The following is a 21,351-nucleotide window of genomic DNA, read 5'->3' on the forward strand; positions in this document are numbered from 1 at the left end:
GGGGGATCACATCTAGTGGGGGATCACATGAAGTGGAGGATCACATGTAGTGGAGGATCACACCTAGTGGAGGATCACATCTCGTGGGGGATCACATCTCGTGGAGGATCACATCTAGTGGGGGATCACATCTAGTGGAGGATCACATGAAGTGGAGGATCACATGTAGTGGAGGATCACACCTAGTGGAGGATCACACCAAGTGGGGGATCACATCTAGTGGGAGATCACACCTAGTGGGGGATCACATCTAGTGGAGGATCACATCTAGTGGAGGATCACATCTAGTGGAGGATCACATGTAGTGGAGGATCATGCCTGGAGCAGCAATTCATTGCTTACCTATCTGATCAGGCCGCAGTTTGGACAAAGTCTCTTCCAGTTTTTTCTGACCATCCACATCAAACAGGATTTCTACAAATAATGCACATGTATGTTAGATACATTTGACTTGTACAGACATCATGTCCATATCAGGAATGAATTTTAAATATTGGGTGAGCACAGGATGCTGACAGATCACGTAACGTGATCAAGGTGAATGTGGTTATTGAACCCATGCGAGGACATCGTGTCCTCATAAGCTAAACCCTTCACAAGGCATGTGATCTGGACATCCTCGGCCCTGATGGTGAGGAGACAGCTATGTGTGGAAGCCTACCCTTCATGACAGTCAGAGCTCGGTATGGCTGTTCCAGTGTGATGGCCAGCCCGATAGCTTTCAGGTACCGCTTCTCATGGATCAGGTTAGATAACTCTTGTTGTCTGCAACAACAAATAGAAGCTTATAGAGAAACCTGTGGGTGTCCTATCAATTGTGACTGTGTGAGATAAGAGCATGTCATGAGACTATCAGTGTTGTTAACATGTCAGTATGTCATGTCACTATCATCGATGTTAGCATGCCTGTATGTCATGTCACTATCAGTGTTGTTAACATAGCTGTATGTCATGTCACTATCAGTGTTGTTAACATAGCTGTATGTCATGTCACTATCAGTGTTGTTATCATGCCTGCATGTCATGTCACTATTGATGTTGTTAGCATGCCTGTATGTCATGTCACTATCAGTGTTGTTAGCATGCCTGCATATCATGTTACTATCATTGTTGTTAGCATGCCTGTATGTCATGTCACTATTGGTGTTAACATGCCTGTATGTCATGTCACTATCGGTGTTAACATGCCAGTATGTCATGTCATTATCAGTGTTGTTAGCATGCCAGTATGTCATGTCACTATCAGTGTTGTAAACATGCCAGTATATCATGTCACTATCAGTGTTGTTAGCATGCCTGCATGTCATGTCACTATCGGTGTTGTTAGCATGCCTGTATGTCATGTCACTATCGGTGTTGTTAGCATGCCTGCATATCATGTTACTATCATTGTTGTTAGCATGCCTGTATGTCATGTCACTATTGGTGTTTACATGCCTGTATGTCATGTCACTATCGGTGTTAACATGCCAGTATGTCATTTCATTATCAGTGTTGTTAGCATGCCAGTATGTCATGTCACTATCAGTGTTGTAAACATGCCAGTATATCATGTCACTATCAGTGTTGTTAGCATGCCTGCATGTCATGTCACTATCGGTGTTGTTAGCATGCCTGTATGTCATGTCACTATCGGTGTTGTTAGTATGCCTGTATGTCATGTCACTATTGATGTTGTTAGCATGTCTGTATGTCATGTCACTATTGATGTTGTTAACATGCCTGCATGTTATGTCACTATCGGTGTTGTTAGCATGCCTGTATGTCATTTCACTATCGGTGTTGTTAGCATGCCTGCATTACATGTCACTATCAGTGTTGTTAACATGCTTGTATGTCATGTCACTATCAGTGTTGTTAACATATCTGCATGTCATGTCACTATCGGTGTTGTTAGCATGCCTGTATGTCATGTCACTATTGATGTTGTTAGCATGTCTGTATGTCATGTCACTATTGATGTTGTTAGCATGTCTGTATGTCATGTCACTATTGATGTTGTTAGCATATCTGTATGTCATGTCACTATTGATGTTGTTAGCATGTCTGTATGTCATGTCACTATCGGTGTTGTTAGTATGCCTGTATGTCATGTCTCTATCTGTGTTGTTAGTATGTCTGTATGTTAAGTCACTATCGGTGTTGTTAGTATGCCTGTATGTCATGTCACTATTGATGTTGTTAGCATGCCTGTATGTCATGTCACTATTGATGTTGTTAGTATGCCTGTATGTCATGTCACTATCGGTGTTGTTAGTATGCCTGTATGTCATGTCTCTATCTGTGTTGTTAGTATGTCTGTATGTTAAGTCACTATCGGTGTTGCTAGCATGTCTGTATGTTACGTCACAGTGTTGTTAGCATGCCTGTATGTTATGTCACAGTGTTGCTATCATGTCTGTATGTTACGTCACAGTGTTGCTAGCATGTCTGTATGTTACGTCACAGTGTTGCTAGCATGCCTGTATGTTACGTCACAGTGTTGCTAGCATGTCTGTATGTTACGTCACAGTGTTGCTAGCATGTCTGTATGTTACGTCACTATCGGTGTTGTTAGTATGTCTGTATGTTACGTCACTATCGGTGTTGCTAGCATGTCTGTATGTTACGTCACAGTGTTGCTAGCATGTCTGTATGTTAAGTCACAGTGTTGCTAGCATGTCTGTATGTGACATGATATACTGGCATGTTTACAACACTGATAGTATGTCTGTATGTTACGTCACTATCGGTGTTGCTAGCATGTCTGTATGTTACGTCACAGTGTTGCTAGCATGTCTGTATGTTACGTCACTATCGGTGTTGCTAGCATGCCTGTATGTTACGTCACAGTGTTGCTAGCATGTCTGTATGTTACGTCACTATCGGTGTTGTTATGTTGTTATGTTGCTAGCATGTCTGTATGTTACGTCACTATCGGTGTTGTTAGTATGTCTGTATGTTACGTCACTATCGGTGTTGCTAGCATGTCTGTATGTTACGTCACAGTGTTGCTAGCATGTCTGTATGTTACGTCACAGTGTTGCTAGCATGTCTGTATGTTACGTCACAGTGTTGCTAGCATGTCTGTATGTTACGTCACAGTGTTGCTAGCATGTCTGTATGTTACGTCAGTGTTGCTAGCATGTCTGTATGTTACGTCACTATCGGTGTTGCTAGCATGCCTGTATGTTACGTCACAGTGTTGCTAGCATGTCTGTATGTTACGTCACTATCGGTGTTGCTAGCATGTCTGTATGTTACGTCACAATGTTGCTAGCATACCTGTATGTTACGTCACAGTGTTGCTAGCATGTCTGTATGTTACGTCACTATCGGTGTTGTTAGTATGTCTGTATGTTACGTCACTATCGGTGTTGCTAGCATGTCTGTATGTTACGTCACAGTGTTGCTAGCATGTCTGTATGTTACGTCACAGTGTTGCTAGCATGTCTGTATGTTACGTCACAGTGTTGCTAGCATGTCTGTATGTTACGTCACAGTGTTGCTAGCATGTCTGTATGTTACGTCAGTGTTGCTAGCATGTCTGTATGTTACGTCACTATCGGTGTTGCTAGCATGCCTGTATGTTACGTCACAGTGTTGCTAGCATGCCTGTATGTTACGTCACAGTGTTGCTAGCATGTCTGTATGTTACGTCACAATGTTGCTAGCATACCTGTATGTTACGTCACAGTGTTGCTAGCATGCCTGCATGATACTACCAGGTCAAATGGCAAGGTAACGTTACACAATATTGCTAAATGAGGCGTTTGACAACAAACAAACCAAGCGGACACAGACATATCTACTTACTGCAGCACTTGCTGTTCTTGCTTAAGGAGGATTTCCTCACCTTCCTGCTCAGACACATCCTGCAACACACGCCAAGATTACAGTACCACCCGGGAAATAAACATATCCTCCTGAATGCTTCTATTGAATAACAAAATATGCGAAAATTACTTCCTTGATCAGAAATCTGGGGGTAAAAGACTAACTAAATAAGAGTATCTGAAGTACAAAGGACCAAACTAAAACAACACCAAAATGTATATATCCCTGTGTTATCAGATGCTTAAGAAACATTTGTAATTTCTTGTAAATCACAAGAACTCAAGACATCGCACTCACTTATAAAAGATGACTTTATCATAAAAACAGTTCATCATCTGAGTATTGACAATGTCTGTGTGATGCCACGACCTTGTTATAGCGCAAGTAATCACAATAAACATGTCTGTCCAAAAACGTATGATGTCCGAAAACCTATGACCCTGTAATCCTGCATCCACAGGTCTGTTGGTCAACACCACAGTGAGCCATATTCCCACCACATCATGGTGGCCTGTGTATTATCAAGTCTAGACCAGACAAACCAGTGACTCATACTGTCAACAATCAGCCACGTCATTGAACTTGAACATCTCGTTTGACAAGCATAGATTATTGGGGACCCAGAGCCTAGAATCCTGACAGGGCACTCCATACTACAAATTTATAGTACTTAAACTACTTTCAACATTCATACTGATACATGTAGTCTGTTTAATGGTTGAAACTGACTGTTTTTGAAAAATTGCTGGAATGGGAGCCCATGTAGTTTTAGTGTCAGAGGCGTTCAAGTTTGTGGACGGACAATATGCCTGGACCTAACGCCGAGCGATACACGCGGCTACACTCCTCCCCACCTTCCATAAGATAATGTTGGACTCTGCATCTGCCGTGACCACCCTCTCCTCGTCTTGGCTGCAGGCCACGCACCAGACCTTGGCGGCATGCTCATCATACGTCTTCACGCAGTCGTTCGTCTTGATGGTCCACAGCTTCAGCAGGCCATCAGACCCTCTGCCAACATATACATACTAGATCCTACACTCAGATCTGTCAACATATACATACTAGATCCTACACTCAGATCTGTCAACGTCTACATACTAGATCATACACTCAGATCTGTCAACATATACATACTAGATCATACACTCCGATCTGTCAACGTCTACATACTAGATCATACACTCAGATCTGTCAACGTCTACATACTAGATCCTACACTCAGATCTGTCAACATATACATACTAGATCATACACTCCGATCTGTCAACGTCTTCATACTAGATCATACACTCCGATCTGTCAACGTCTACTTTCACTTTCATCAAGGTCTACTTACACACATCAAGGTCTACTTACACACATCAAGGTCTACTTACCATGCTTACACACATCAAGGTCTACTGACTTGAAGGTCTACTTACACGCATCAAGGTCTACTTACACACATCAAGGTCTACTTACACACATCAAGGTCTACTAACACACATCAAGGTCTGCTTACACACATCAAGGTCTACTTACCATGCTTACACACATCAACGTCTACTTTCACAGATCTAGGTCTACTTACATGAAGGTCTACTTACACACATCAAGGTCTACTTACACACATCAAGGTCTACTTACACACATCAAGGTCTACTTACCATGCTTACACACATCAAGGTCTACTGACTTGAAGGTCTACTTACACGCATCAAGGTCTACTTACACACATCAAGGTCTACTTACACACATCAAGGTCTACTAACACAGATCAAGGTCTACTTACACACATCAAGGTCTACTTACCATGCTTACACACATCAAGGTCTACTGACTTGAAGGTCTACTTACACACATCAAGGTCTACTTACACGCATCAAGGTCTACTTACACACATCAAGGTCTACTTACCATGCTTACACACATCAAGGTCTACTTGCATGAAGGTCTACTTATACGCATCAAGGTCTACTTACATGAAGGTCTACTTACACACATCAAGGTCTACTTACCATGCTTACACACATCAAGGTCTACTTGCATGAAGGTCTACTTACACACATCAAGGTCTACTTGCATGAAGGTCTACTTATACGCATCAAGGTCTACTTACATGAAGGTCTACTTACACACATCAAGGTCTGCTTACACAGATCAAGGTCTACTTACACAATCACGGTCTGCTTACACACATCAAGGTCTGCTTAGACACATCAAGGTCTACTTACACAATCACGGTCTGCTTACACACATCAAGGTCTGCTTACACACATCAAGGTCTGCTTAGACACATCAAGGTCTACTTACACACATCAAGGTCTGCTTACACACATCAAGGTCTACTTACACACATCAAGGTCTGCTTACACACATCGTTGTCTACTTACACACATCAAGGTCTACTTACACACATCAAGGTCTGCTTACACACATCAAGGTCTGCTTACACACATCGTTGTCTACTTACACACATCAAGGTCTGCTTACACACATCGTTGTCTACTTACACACATCAAGGTCTGCTTACACACATCGTTGTCTACTTACACACATCAAGGTCTGCTTACACACATCGTTGTCTACTTACACACATCAAGGTCTGCTTACACACATCGTTGTCTACTTACACACATCAAGGTCTACTTACACACATCAAGGTCTGCTTACACACATCAAGGTCTACTTACACACATCAAGGTCTGCTTACACACATCAAGGTCTACTTACACACATCAAGGTCTGCTTACACACATCAAGGTCTGCTAATACACATCAAGGTCTACTTACACACATCAAGGTCTGCTTACACACATCAAGGTCTGCTTACACACATCGTTGTCTACTTACACACATCAAGGTCTGCTTACACACATCGTCTACTTACACACATCAAGGTCTGCTTACACACATCGTTGTCTACTTACACACATCAAGGTCTGCTTACACACATCGTTGTCTACTTACACACATCAAGGTCTCCTTACACACATCGTTGTCTACTTACATCAAGGTCTGCTTACACACATCGTTGTCTACTTACACACATCAAGGTCTACTTACACACAACAAGGTCTACTTACACACATCAAGGTCTACTTACACACAACAAGGTCTACTTACACACATCAAGGTCTGCTTACACCCATCAAGGTCTACAAACACACATCAAGGTCTACTTACACACAACAAGGTCTACTTACACACATCAAGGTCTACTTACACACATCAAGGTCTACTTACACACATCAAGGTCTGCTAATACACATCAAGGTCTACTTACACACATCAAGGTCTGCTTACACACATCAAGGTCTGCTTACACACATCGTTGTCTACTTACACACATCAAGGTCTACTTACACACATCAAGGTCTGCTTACACACATCAAGGTCTGCTTACACACATCGTTGTCTACTTACACACATCAAGGTCTGCTTACACACATCGTTGTCTACTTACACACATCAAGGTCTGCTTACACACATCGTTGTCTACTTACACACATCAAGGTCTGCTTACACACATCGTTGTCTACTTACACACATCAAGGTCTGCTTACACACATCGTTGTCTACTTACACACATCAAGGTCTACTTACACACATCAAGGTCTGCTTACACACATCAAGGTCTACTTACACACATCAAGGTCTGCTTACACACATCAAGGTCTACTTACACACATCAAGGTCTGCTTACACACATCAAGGTCTGCTAATACACATCAAGGTCTACTTACACACATCAAGGTCTGCTTACACACATCAAGGTCTGCTTACACACATCGTTGTCTACTTACACATATCAAGGTCTGCTTACACACATCGTCTACTTACACACATCAAGGTCTGCTTACACACATCGTTGTCTACTTACACACATCAAGGTCTGCTTACACACATCGTTGTCTACTTACACACATCAAGGTCTCCTTACACACATCGTTGTCTACTTACACACATCAAGGTCTGCTTACACACATCGTTGTCTACTTACACACATCAAGGTCTACTTACACACATCAAGGTCTACTTACACACATCAAGGTCTACTTACACACATCAAGGTCTGCTTACACACATCGTTGTCTACTTACACACATCAAGGTCTACTTACACACATCAAGGTCTACTTACACACATCAAGGTCTACTTACACACATCAAGGTCTGCTTACACACATCAAGGTCTACTTACACACATCAAGGTCTGCTTACACACATCAAGGTCTACTTACACACATCAAGGTCTACTTACACACATCAAGGTCTACTTACACACATCAAGGTCTGCTTACACACATCAAGGTCTACTTACACACATCAAGGTCTGCTTACACACATCGTTGTCTGCTTACACACATCAAGGTCTACTTACACACATCAAGGTCTGCTTACACACATCAAGGTCTGCTTACACACATCGTTGTCTACTTACACACATCAAGGTCTACTTACACACATCAAGGTCTACTTACACACATCAAGGTCTACTTACACACATCAAGGTCTGCTTACACACATCAAGGTCTACTTACACACATCAAGGTCTACTTACACACATCAAGGTCTGCTTACACACATCAAGGTCTGCTTACACACATCAAGGTCTGCTTACACACATCAAGGTCTGCTTACACACATCAAGGTCTACTTACACACATCAAGGTCTACTTACACACATCAAGGTCTGCTTACACACATCAAGGTCTACTTACACAGACAGCAGCTGCATGCCTCTTGAGACAAACACCACCTTCAGGACGGACGCATCATGGCCTTCAAAGGTCTGTAGAACACAAAACAAACAATACATCCACAATGTAACTGGTTGTTTACTACTTTGTTTACAACATGTGTCTCCTTCATCCATAAATGATAAAGATGATAAGACGAAGCACTGACCTTCAGACAGGAGAGGTCGGACAGACTCCAGATGCGGACACTGCCGTCGGTAGAGCTGGTGGCCAAACACTGCAGCAACAAAACAGGTGTCGGTAAGACCAGGCTCTTCAGTCGTATGTACCCTACAGTAGACTAGCCTAGCTTGTCTTCACCATGACACACATTATCTGACTTACCTTCTCTTTGACGATTTGGAGCTTTTTTAGGTTTAACTTAATTTCAGTTGAAACCAATTGTTTATAGCAAGGTTTCATGATAGAAGTTTGCAAGTTTCAAAATTTTCAGATTACGAAAAAGTGATTTACATGTTTTACATTACTTGAGTGTAATATTTTCAATGTTGAATGTTAATTCAGAAATAACGGTTCGGCTTTCATCTACATTGTGTTCCTTACATATATGTACACATATTCTCATTAGGGGTGAAATGATACAGCAAGGCCACGATACGATACGTATCATGATACGACATGTATTGCGATATGCATATTTACTTCAAATCGTGGAGAAACGTCTTGACTATGAATATTTCAGAGCAGGTTCAAAAGGAAAAGCTAGCTGTAGACACTTGTTCGTTGCAGCTCTTTTTAGTAGTGAACTTAATTACAACACATTTTGCGATTTTTGACTTACCATAACACTGGGGGGTCATTAAACGAGCATTAAACGATATTGTAAGAAAAAAACTGATGTGATTATGATAATCAAGGTGTACCTGGTCTACAGGTGAGAACTGGACGCACCACACCCCTCTGGAGTGTCCTCGGAACACCCCGGCCAAAGACAGATTGGAACCCTTCCACAGCTGAAATCATAAACACATCGCCCATAACTGTCTTGTAGACAGTGGAGGTACGCATCCCCAAGCTACCACTGGACCTTGAAATCAACTATTCAAGTATATATCAAGTATATGTTCATTTGTGAGAAATATGTTTGAGGGGAGTGTCATTACGTTAATGAAATTCCATCTGCGCCATTTTGCTTATTACATGTATCCTTCATAACTTGAATGATTTCAACAACACTTGAACGTCACATTTCCTCTAATACATTTCTACTTTCCTGAATAGTTGCTTTAGACTTGATGTCCTTTAGTGCTCTACAAGGCAATGAACTTGGCAATTAATAATGTCTTCAATGCAGCCTTGACCCAAAAAAACAATGACCTTCATGGAATGAAGCTCATGTTAACCCCTTGGAGATTGTCTAGGACCTGGACTGTGACCTCATGGAATGACCTTACACAAAATGACACTGACCTTGAATGTCTTGTCCAGTGACTTCACTGCAATGACCTTGACACTGAATGACACTCACCTTTGCTGTCTTATCCTGGGAGCCCGTGGCAATGAACTTGTCATTTGGTGCGACAGTTATGCAGTTGATATCCTTCTCATGGCCCCGCTCTGTGGCCCGACATGTGAGTTCCGTCAGCCCATCAGAGCTGAAAGCATCTTCTATTGGCCACAACTTCAGAGTGCTGTCTCGACCACCACTCACTATGAATGATGGGGATTTTCTACAAGGTCAAGCACATAACTGATATATCTGACAGTTTAGAAGCATTGTCACATATAAAAATCTTAAGAAAAGTAGCATGGGACAAGTAGAAAGGTTTGATATAAAATTATCATGGCTTTCCAGTAAACAGAAGTCATGCCCTCAAAATTTGCTTTCAGAATCTCCAGAAATATACTTGGAGGGATCTCAAGCTGATATATGAAATGATTAGGGTCACCACTTGACAGATGAACAGAAAAGGATCTCCAGCTGAGATCGAACAGAGAAGGATCTCCAGCTGAAATACAAATAGAGATGGATCTCCAGCTGAAATACGAATAGAGAAGGATCTCCAGCTGAAATACGAACAGAGATGGATCTCCAGCTGAAATACGAACAGAGAAGGATCTCCAGCTGAAATACAAACAGAGAAGGATCTCCAGCTGAAATACAAACAGAGAAGGATCTCCAGCTGAGATCGAACAGAGAAGGATCTCCAGCTGAAATACGAATAGAGATGGATCTCCAGCTGAAATACGAATAGAGAAGGATCTCCAGCTGAAATACGAACAGAGATGGATCTCCAGCTGAAATACGAACAGAGAAGGATCTCCAGCTGAAATACGAACAGAGAAGGATCTCCAGCTGAAATACGAACAGAGAAGGATCTCCAGCTGAGATACAAACAGAGAAGGATCTCCAGCCGAGATACGAACAGAGAAGGATCTCCAGCCGAGATACAAACAGAGAAGGATCTCCAGCCGAGATACGAACAGAGAAGGATCTCCAGCCGAGAACAGAAACATCTTGGATATGAAATGAGGATGTCCAGCTTAGACCAGAACAGAGAGGTAATCTCCAGCTTAAGTCTATTTTAAGAATGATCTCCAGTTTATCCACATGAACTCACCTGGAGAAGGCGACTGAACTGACAGCCTGGACGTGGCCATGACAGACAGCAACACAAAACAGACTCCCTGTCTCAGGCAGAAACTTCCACAGTCTCACTGTCGAGTCCTGGAACACACAACACATAGGTACTGCTCACACACAGGTATTGCTCACGTACATGCACTGCTCACACACATGTACTGCTCACGAACAGTTACTGTTCACACACATGCACTGCTCACACACAGTTACTGCTCACACACATGCACTGCTCACACACATGCACTGCTCACACACAGGTGCTGCTCACACACATGCACTGCTCACACACAGGCACTGCTCACACACACATGACACAGGTGCTGCTCACATACATGCACTGCTCACACACACTAATTGCTCACACGCAGGTATTGCTCACACATATGTTCCGCTCACACACAGGTGCTGCTCACACACATGTACTGCTCACACACAGGTATTGCTCACACACATGTACTGCTCACACACATGTACTGCTCACACACATGTACTGCTCACACACATGCACTGCTCACACACAGGTATTGCTCACACACATGTACTGCTCACACACAGGTACTGCTCACACACAGGTACTGCTCACACACAGGTATTGCTCACACACATGTACTACTCACACACAGGTGCTGCTCACACACATGTACTGCTCACACACAGGTATTGCTCACACACATGCACTGCTCACACACATGCACTACTCACACATGCACTTCTCACACACAGGTACTGCTCACACACATGTACTGCTCACACACAGGTACTGCTCACACACAGGTATTGCTCACACACATGTACTACTCACACACAGGTGCTGCTCACACACATGTACTGCTCACACACAGGTACTGCTCACACACAGGTATTGCTCACACACATGTACTACTCACACACAGGTGCTGCTCACACACAGGTACTGCTCACACACAGGTATTGCTCACACACATGTACTGCTCACACACATGCACTGCTCACACACATGCACTACTCACACATGCACTACTCACACACAGGTACTGCTCACTCACATGCACTGCTCACACACAAGCACTACTCACACATGCACTACTCACACACAGGTACTGATCACACACATGCACTGCTCACACACAGGTATTGCTCACACACAGGTGCTGCTCACAAACAGGCACTGCTCACATACATGCATTGCTCACACACATGACGTGCTCACACACATGCACTACTCACACACTGGTATTGCTCAAACACATGCACTGCTCACACACAGGCACTGCTCACACACAGGTATTGCTCAAACACATGCACTACTCACACACATGTACTGCTCACACACATGCACTGCTCACACACAGGCACTGCTCACACACAGGTATTGCTCAAACACATGCACTACTCACACACATGTACTGCTCACACACAGGTACTGCTCACAAACATGCACTGCACTTATCAACGAGACATAAAACTAAATACTTTGTGATATATCTGCAATTGGTTACCGGTATATCAGATATAAATTGAAGGATAGTTTGACCATGGAAACTTATCTGTCCCTTCGTCTACCTTACCTTGGAGCTGGTAGCCACAAGGCCTGTTTTAGCATAGACAGCCACAGCCAGCACAATGTCAGAGTGCCCCTCCACGATCTGACACGCCCACGTGCTCACATTGAACACCTTCAGCTTGGCACTGTTGCTTGCAACAACCAGGTGTGTGTCATCCTCGCCGACAAACTGCACATCCAGCACCTCGTCAGCACTGCCAGACAACTGAAACACAGCAAGGTTGCAAGAACTGGGCCCGCTAGGTGTCCTTGGCTAGCTCGCACAAAGTGGTATAAGCGCTAATACTTCTGTAATGCCTATACCTTAACATAGACTTACAATAGCCGTAGCACTAAGGTGTCCTGTCCTGGGGACCCATGATGGTGTGCTCCCTAATGTCCAGTCAAGCCCTGGTGTCCAGTCAAGCCCTGGTGTCCCGTCAAGCCCTGGTGTCCCGTCAAGCCCTGGTGTCCCGTCAAGCCCTAATGTCCAGTCAAGCCCTGGTGTCCAGTCAAGTCCTGGTGTCCCGTCAAGCCCTAATGTCCAGTCAAGCCCTGGTGTCCAGTCAAGCCCTGGTGTCCAGTCAAGCCCTGGTGTCCCGTCAAGCCCTGGTGTTCTGTCAAGCCCTGGTGTCCCGTCAAGCCTTGGTGTCCTGTCAAGCCCTGGTGTCCCGTCAAGCCCTGGTGTCCCGTCAAGCCCTGGTGTTCTGTCAAGCCCTGGTGTCCCGTCAAGCCCTTGTGTCCAGTCAAGCCCTGGTGTCCCGTCAAGCCCTGGTGTCCAGTCAAGCCCTGGTGTCCCGTCAAGCCCTGGTGTCCAGTCAAGCCCTGGTGTCCAGTCAAGCCCTGGTGTCCAGTCAAGCCCTGGTGTCCAGTCAAGCCCTGGTGTTCTGTCAAGCCCTGGTGTCCCGTCAAGCCTTGGTGTCCTGTCAAGCCCTGGTGTCCCGTCAAGCCCTGGTGTCCAGTCAAGCCCTGGTGTCCAGTCAAGCCCTGGTGTCCAGTCAAGCCCTGGTGTCCCGTCAAGCCCTGGTGTCCAGTCCCAGTGTCCTGACTTGTTGTTCTCCATGTGATCTCATTGACTGTACTCGCTCAGTCAACTTCACTTATTTCTCCGACAAAAATGTTCAATTCCATCTATAAAATCTTGTTTATGTAAATTTGTATGTATCTAGCTGGTTAGTGTGTGTCTGTCTGAGTGTGTGTGTGTGCGTGTCTGTGTGTGTGTGTAAGTGTGTGTGTGTGTGTGTTTAGCTGTTTATTACCAACTTGTTTACTTACTTGTTTGGAGACAGAAAGGTTTTGCTCATCATAAAAGATGATGTTCTGGTCGTATGTGACGATGACCACAGAGTCGATGGCTGGGACGTGTATGGCCTGCGTGACCACCTGGTCATCGTCTGCTTCATCTGCAGCGGTGGCAGTGATGGCTTCCTTCTTGTGCACACACCGTCCTGTCAGGGTGTTGATGACACGTATATTGCCTGCGGGACATCAAAGAATATACATCAGTTATTACATACAGTCTACATATCAGTTATTACACACACGCTTATATTAGATATTACACAAACACTAGTAACATCAGTTAATACACACAGACTAATATCAGTTATTACACACAAACTATACATCAATTATTTCACACAAACTACACATCAGTTATTACAAATTATACATCAGTTATTACACACAAACTATACATCAGTTATTGCACACAAGCTACATATCAGTTATTACACACCGACTACACATCAGTTATTACACACAGACTACACATCAGTTATTACACACAAACTACATATCAGTTATTACACACAAACTACATATCAGTTATTACACACAGACTACACATCAGTTATTACACACAGACTACACATCAGTTATTACACACAGACTACATATCAGTTATTACACACAGACTACACATCAGTTATTACACACAGATTACACATCAGTTATTACACACAGACTACACATCAGTTATTGCACACAGACTACATATCAGTTATTACACACAGATTACACATCAGTTATTACACACAGACTACACATCAGTTATTACACACCGACCATACATCAGTTATTACATACAGTCTACACATCAGTTATTACACACAGACTACACATCAGTTATAACACACCGACCATACATCAGTTATTACACACAGACTACACATCAGTTATTACACACAGACTACACATCAGTTATTACACACCGACTACACATCAGTTATTACACACCGACTACACATCAGTTATTACACACCGACTACACATCAGTTATAACACACCGACTACACAGCAACTACTTGGTTGACCACTGGAACAAATTCTAGTGAGCAAACAAGGTTTGTTTCCTGCATATTGAACACAATCAATAACATGCAAGCAACATACATGAAACTGTCTGTTTATTAAGGAAGTGAAAGTGTCACAGGTTCCTGCTTGGTTAGTTCTTGATCAGTATACTACTCAACTTCTGATAGGGACATTTTTAATGTTTCCATGATACATAAACTGATTCTCCTCTCAAGTGTCATCTTCCCGAGGCAAGGGAGTTAACTGACTATAAAAGTCCAGTTTCCACCTTTGCCGAACTAGGCTGGTATTATGGAGTTACATTTTAGCTGGACTAACGAGTCTATGCATAGTCCAATCAAAATCGCTCACTGAAATCGAAATCCGGTGCGTAAAGTGTCATGCAGATTTCGGTCGACTGCAGGATTTGCAAAGCCTGTGCACCGCTAACTCGTTGTCAACAGATATTTTCTAAATCTTTTCATGCTTTTAATCAAGATTTGATGCACTTCGCGATGTAAGACTCATTTTATCACAATATAGATCTTGATTATCAATCAGATCGTCTTGACTTGGCGCCACCGTTTTGTTTGAAGCAAATGCAGGTGATACGAGAAGTTGAATCTGATTGGTCAATAGGAGAGGCATAGAAAGGACATAACTCGTAATAGCCACTGGTGGCGCTACGATCGAGCCCAGGGATTCCAGCCAAGTTGGGCAAGGGTGGAAACTGGACATTTAAAGTCAGTTAACTCTCTTGCCTCGGGAAGATGCTAAAGTGTATACAGTCAAGTCCTGTTAATCCGACATTGTTGGTTGCATATGATTATGTCGGATTAACGAGTATGTCGGATAAACGAAATTAGGTAGTATAAACGTTCGTGATCGAAAATTGGACAACTACACAATAGATAACAATACGAACACGTAGGAAAAGGAAAAATGAAATATTCATATTGTTGTGTTACATTGTCAGCGGAATATGTTTTCTAATCATGCAACCACTAAAGTTTAACACAAAACAACTGTTACGGACTGTATGACTGATTCAAAATTGACTGATTTTTAAAGCATAGTCTGGAATGGAAGTCGCTAATTTGAAACTGGTGCCGCAATGCAATGCTTTCTTAGTGGCTAATGTCGACTTCCTGTTTCTAATTTCATTGGTCGGTCAAAGTTCGCGAAAGGTCGTTCTGACGTGACCTGTATTGGGATGTCCACAGTGGTAGCGAGAACTTGTATCCGATTTTAATGAGATTGAGGTAATCTAGGCATGTGATTAATCTTGTTTTGTATATTTAAAGCAGCAATTGTTTATTGTTAAGCAAGTTTATCTCTGCAGCCGTTGAAATATGCAGCTTCTCGCCGACTCATCTCGCATCAAAACACGGGGCTGTGTACTCGCGGGCAGATGACCACGGAGTACGCTGATCACTGTGTCGGATTACAGAGACTGATTAATAAGTGATTTCAGCATTTCATTGCAAATTAGGTGTGTCGGAGTCGGAGTGCGAGACTGTCGGATTAACGGGTCTAAATAGCACTGATTAAAACGGTTCCCATCATTTGTGTTGGATAAAGCTAATTGTCGGATAAAGCTAATTGTCGGATTAACGAGACTTGACTGTATTTAAACAGAATTATCCCTATCAAAAGTTGAGCAGTATAAGTTATTCCCAAGTGAAGTCAGTTATCAGGAAACAATATCTTCTTTAATATGTCCGTGTAGGTATTAGGTCAACAATGCCCCTCTTTGAGTTCAAAATAGAGAATATATACAATGTCATCTGTATTTTAGAAAGCTGTGTCATGTCATAATGTATAATTATGTTACCCAAGTAACAGAGTGATGAGAACGCAGAACTGACACAGGTAAGATGTCTGAAACATCTGGACCCACCAGTGAATAATAAATATGTCACATGACTTCATGAGTACATCTCACCTTTACTGCTGGCTACAAGGACATGCGGACAGTCTGGAGATGGAAGGTCAAGGTCACTATAGTCCCGGTCATCCCGCAGCAGCATCACAGACTCCACACTCTGCACAGGTCAAGCCACAGGTCAAAGTTCATGTCAGCGCACAGGTCAAAGCGCGTTTCAAGGCACATATCAAGGCACATATCAAGGCACATATCAAGGCACATGTCAAGGCACAAAACAAGACACAGATCAAAGCACATGTCAGGGCACAGATCAAGGAACAAGTCAGGCCACAGATCAAGGCACAAGTCAGGCCACAGATCAAGGAACAAGTCAGGCCACAGATCAAGGAACAAGTCAGGCCACAGATCAAGGAACAAGTCAGGCCACAGATCAAGGAACAAGTCAGGCCACAGATCAAGGAACAAGTCAGGCCACAGATCAAGGAACAAGTCAGGCCACAGATCAAGGCATGTGTCATGCCACAGAACAAGCCACATATCAAATCACAGATCAAGGCACGTGTCAGGCCACAGATCAAGGAACAAGTCAGGCCACAGATCAAGGAACAAGTCAGGCCACAGATCAAGGCACAGGTCAAAGTTCATGTCAGCGCACAGGTCAAAGCGCGTTTCAAGGCACATATCAAGGCACATATCAAGGCACATATCAAGGCACATGTCAAGGCACAAAACAAGACACAGATCAAAGCACATGTCAGGGCACAGATCAAGGAACAAGTCAGGCCACAGATCAAGGCACAAGTCAGGCCACAGATCAAGGAACAAGTCAGGCCACAGATCAAGGAACAAGTCAGGCCACAGATCAAGGAACAAGTCAGGCCACAGATCAAGGAACAAGTCAGGCCACAGATCAAGGAACAAGTCAGGCCACAGACTCCACACTCTGCACAGGTCAAGCCACAGGTCAAAGTTCATGTCAGCGCACAGGTCAAAGCGCGTTTCAAGGCACATATCAAGGCACAGATCAAGGAACAAGTCAGGCCACAGATCAAGGAACAAGTCAGGCCACAGATCAAGGAACAAGTCAGGCCACAGATCAAGGAACAAGTCAGGCCACAGATCAAGGAACAAGTCAGGCCACAGATCAAGGCATGTGTCATGCCACAGAACAAGCCACATATCAAATCACAGATCAAGGCACGTGTCAGGCCACAGATCAAGGAACAAGTCAGGCCACAGATCAAGGAACAAGTCAGGCCACAGATCAAGGCACAAGTCAGGCCACAGATCAAGGAACAAGTCAGGCCACAGATCAAGGAACATGTCAGGGCACAGATCAAGGAACAAGTCAGGCCACAGATCAAGGCACAAGTCAGGCCACAGATCAAGGAACAAGTCAGGCCACAGATCAAGGAACAAGTCAGGCCACAGATCAAGGAACAAGTCAGGCCACAGATCAAGGAACAAGTCAGGCCACAGATCAAGGAACAAGTCAGGCCACAGACTCCACACTCTGCACAGGTCATGCCACAGAACAAGCCACATATCAAATCACAGATCAAGGCACGTGTCAGGCCACAGATCAAGGAACAAGTCAGGCCACAGATCAAGGAACAAGTCAGGCCACAGATCAAGGCATGTGTCAGGCCACAGAACAAGCCACATATCAAATCACAGATCAAAGCACATGTCAGGGCACAGATCAAGGAACAAGTCAGGCCACAGATCAAGGCATGTGTCAGGCCACAGATCAAGGCACAAGTCCGGCCACCGATCAAGGCACATGTCAAGGCACACATCAGGCCACAGATCAAGGTCAAACTTCCTAAAAAAAGAACAGTATGAGAGAGGAATAATAAGGATGTAGCAAGTCCTCTCTCACAATAAAACAACATATATGACCAAGACAGACAACACATTTTGCCTGTTATACCAGTCATCATTCTGTATAGTCACAGGGTTCATACACTGACAGATTCAGTGTCATTCCAACTTAAAAATAATAGGTATTTTAAGTATGAATTAATTATTCTAGAGTTAGACAACCTCAAATTTCAAAACACAGCAGGTTTATCTCCTAATTAGCCTGACAAGTTTCCATGACATATCCATGTTTTTTGGGAGTATTATGCCAGCTCTCCATGATATTATTTCAATACAAATCACACTGCAAAAGAAGTCCCAAGATCTTGTTCCTGCAGTACTACAACCTGCATGAATAGTAATAAGCTGTGAGGGGAGGTGTTAACATGGATGTCAGTCTATTGTTGAGTTTGATTTATTTTCCTGTCACTGATATATCACCCAACAGAATTTCTGGTACGATATTTTTACTTCTTTTACAAGATTTTACAACACTTTTCTATTTTTCAAACTTATTCCACACCTGAGAAACTCACACTACCCGGATTCCATGACCCGAATCCACCCTGTACAAACAGACTGGAGATCCCAGACAGGTGTGCACAGGTCAGGACGCTAAGGTTGTAAGAGTTGCCTCCCTTACACTGAAACACTTTTACCATTGCAAACCCATGACAAAAGGAACATTCATTTTCATTGTTTCCTCTTTGCAATCCCACCATGCCTTGTTTAAACACAATACTGAGTTTGCAATTAAAAATGAAATTAAAAAGTCAGTGGTTGATCCCTAAGACATGTCACACCAAGAAACATTAAAAGATGGTACTTGGTATAAAATGGTACTCAGCATTAAGGGATAAAACAAGGACTGGTCGGCTTGGCGGCAGTATACTGTGTGTGAGTGGGGTATCCATGTTAAACTGCAGCATGGTATCTCAGTGGGTTAGCACTATAAAACCGGCATTAGTCCAGACTAGAACAAGCGCCAACACCCAAATCCTCCAACACACTCAATCACTATATACGTGCAAAAATCTTGAATGCGACCTTAAACCCCACTTCTCCTCACCTCACTCCACATTCGAATACTATTGGAGCAAACATCAAGGAATGCCACAGTCACAAATCCCCTTATAAATTCGCTTTTATACATACCTCAAACACTGGCAACGTCCTCCTGACTGCCAATTTCTCCATGTCCCACACAACCAAGATGCTGTCACGACCACCACTGAAACACACATGACGTTGTAGGATATTATTCATAACAGTGACTGCAGTCATGTACATGGCTTTCTGCCATGCCCAGACAAGCTGATGCACCCTTGACGATGCAGGGTACAAAAGGTCTTCAGCAACCCATGCATGTCGTAAAAGGTAACTATGCTTGTCGTAAGAGGCGACTAACAGGATCGGGTGGTCAGGCTCTCTGACTTGGTTGAAGCATGTCATCATATCCCAATTGCATGGATAGATGCTCATGATGTCAATCACTTGATTGTCTGGTGCAGACTTGACTATTTACAGACAGCCGTCATATAGCTGGAATATTGCTGAGTGCAGCGTTCAACAAAAAACAAACAAAGATAAGCTAATGGTGGCTGAGTAGGTCCTACCTGTACATGGCTGTGCCATCAGCGGAGAAGACGAGGCTGGTGATAAGGCTGTAGTGACTGTCCATGATGGCAACACAAGAACTGGTCACCAGGTCCCACACACGGACCTTGTAGTCGTCAGCTGCCGAAACCAGCTGGACTTGAGATGACTCCGGCCGGAATGCCATCACACTGTAACACAGAGAACAATGTATCTACATCACACTTCAACACAGGGAAAATTCCAGTCTCCAGTTTGGGGCTCTATCCACTACACCACAGAACCATAAACCACCAACGCAAGTATTATCCTGAAACTTCTACAGCCTTATCTAGCTGAATATCAGTCATAGCACACTATTCTATCCAATTCAACATACAGAGGTTGACTTAATTGTTTACGTGAGTAATATATATGAAAAATAAATAACTGACTGAGGAACCGTGGAGTATGTGATATGACTGATGTTTGTGAAACTACTGCTGTCTTGAATACATGACACATTTTATGGACAGCAACTTCTCTTAATCTTTGTCACGACGTTTCTAGCTCCTTCTTGCTACTTCTAGCTCCTTCATCAGGTGAACTTCTTTTATTCTTTGTCACGACGCTTCAGTATAGGATAAAGCACGCCTCCAGGGTTTTAGTTAAAAATGTAAAACTGTGAGCGAGGGAAAGCCTGAGGATGTGTGTTTTATTCAACTTATGAACCGACTAAATGCAAGAAAAACCAGAACAAGTATTTGTCACAGAGTGACGAAATATCCCCCTCCTGTACACCATAGTACCAAATATGAAGACAATCCAGCGATTAGTTCTTGAGATATTGTGGCAACACCGTTTTCCAACTCCAAAAACAGATTTGCCTGCTGTGACCTTGAAAATGGGGTCAAGGTCACCAAATCTGACAGGTGTATGCGGTGTCTGTATATACACTATAGTTCCAAATATGAAGACAATCCAGTGTTTAGTTCTTGAGATATCGCGGCAACACCGTTTTCCAACTCCAAAAGCAGATTTGCCTTCTGTGACCTTTAAAATGG

The 21,351-nt window shown here is 43.3% G+C and overlaps 1 protein-coding gene across 2 annotated transcripts in view; it reads right to left on the minus strand.

Annotated features, from left to right (window-relative positions):
- LOC124142694 (transducin beta-like protein 3) overlaps window positions 1–21,351 on the minus strand; it is a 32,812-nt gene that overhangs the window by 5,132 nt on the left and 6,329 nt on the right. For both annotated transcript variants that reach the window (XM_048400760.1, XM_048400759.1), the window contains exons 7-20: window positions 20,329–20,499; window positions 19,868–19,943; window positions 16,907–17,006; window positions 13,942–14,144; window positions 12,692–12,892; window positions 11,122–11,228; window positions 10,029–10,230; window positions 9,424–9,513; window positions 8,709–8,777; window positions 8,522–8,592; window positions 4,671–4,827; window positions 3,796–3,854; window positions 662–765; window positions 343–414 (exon numbers count right to left, since the gene is read on the minus strand). In XM_048400760.1, coding sequence (XP_048256717.1) covers window positions 343–414; window positions 662–765; window positions 3,796–3,854; window positions 4,671–4,827; window positions 8,522–8,592; window positions 8,709–8,777; window positions 9,424–9,513; window positions 10,029–10,230; window positions 11,122–11,228; window positions 12,692–12,892; window positions 13,942–14,144; window positions 16,907–17,006; window positions 19,868–19,943; window positions 20,329–20,499 — 1,682 coding nt within the window. The remainder of the gene's footprint in view (window positions 1–342; window positions 415–661; window positions 766–3,795; window positions 3,855–4,670; window positions 4,828–8,521; window positions 8,593–8,708; window positions 8,778–9,423; window positions 9,514–10,028; window positions 10,231–11,121; window positions 11,229–12,691; window positions 12,893–13,941; window positions 14,145–16,906; window positions 17,007–19,867; window positions 19,944–20,328; window positions 20,500–21,351) is intronic.

The sequence above is a fragment of the Haliotis rufescens genome, unplaced genomic scaffold (genome assembly GCF_023055435.1).
Source record: "Haliotis rufescens isolate VD_foot unplaced genomic scaffold, xgHalRufe1.0.p SCAF_20, whole genome shotgun sequence".
Classification (NCBI taxonomy): domain Eukaryota; kingdom Metazoa; phylum Mollusca; class Gastropoda; order Lepetellida; family Haliotidae; genus Haliotis; species Haliotis rufescens.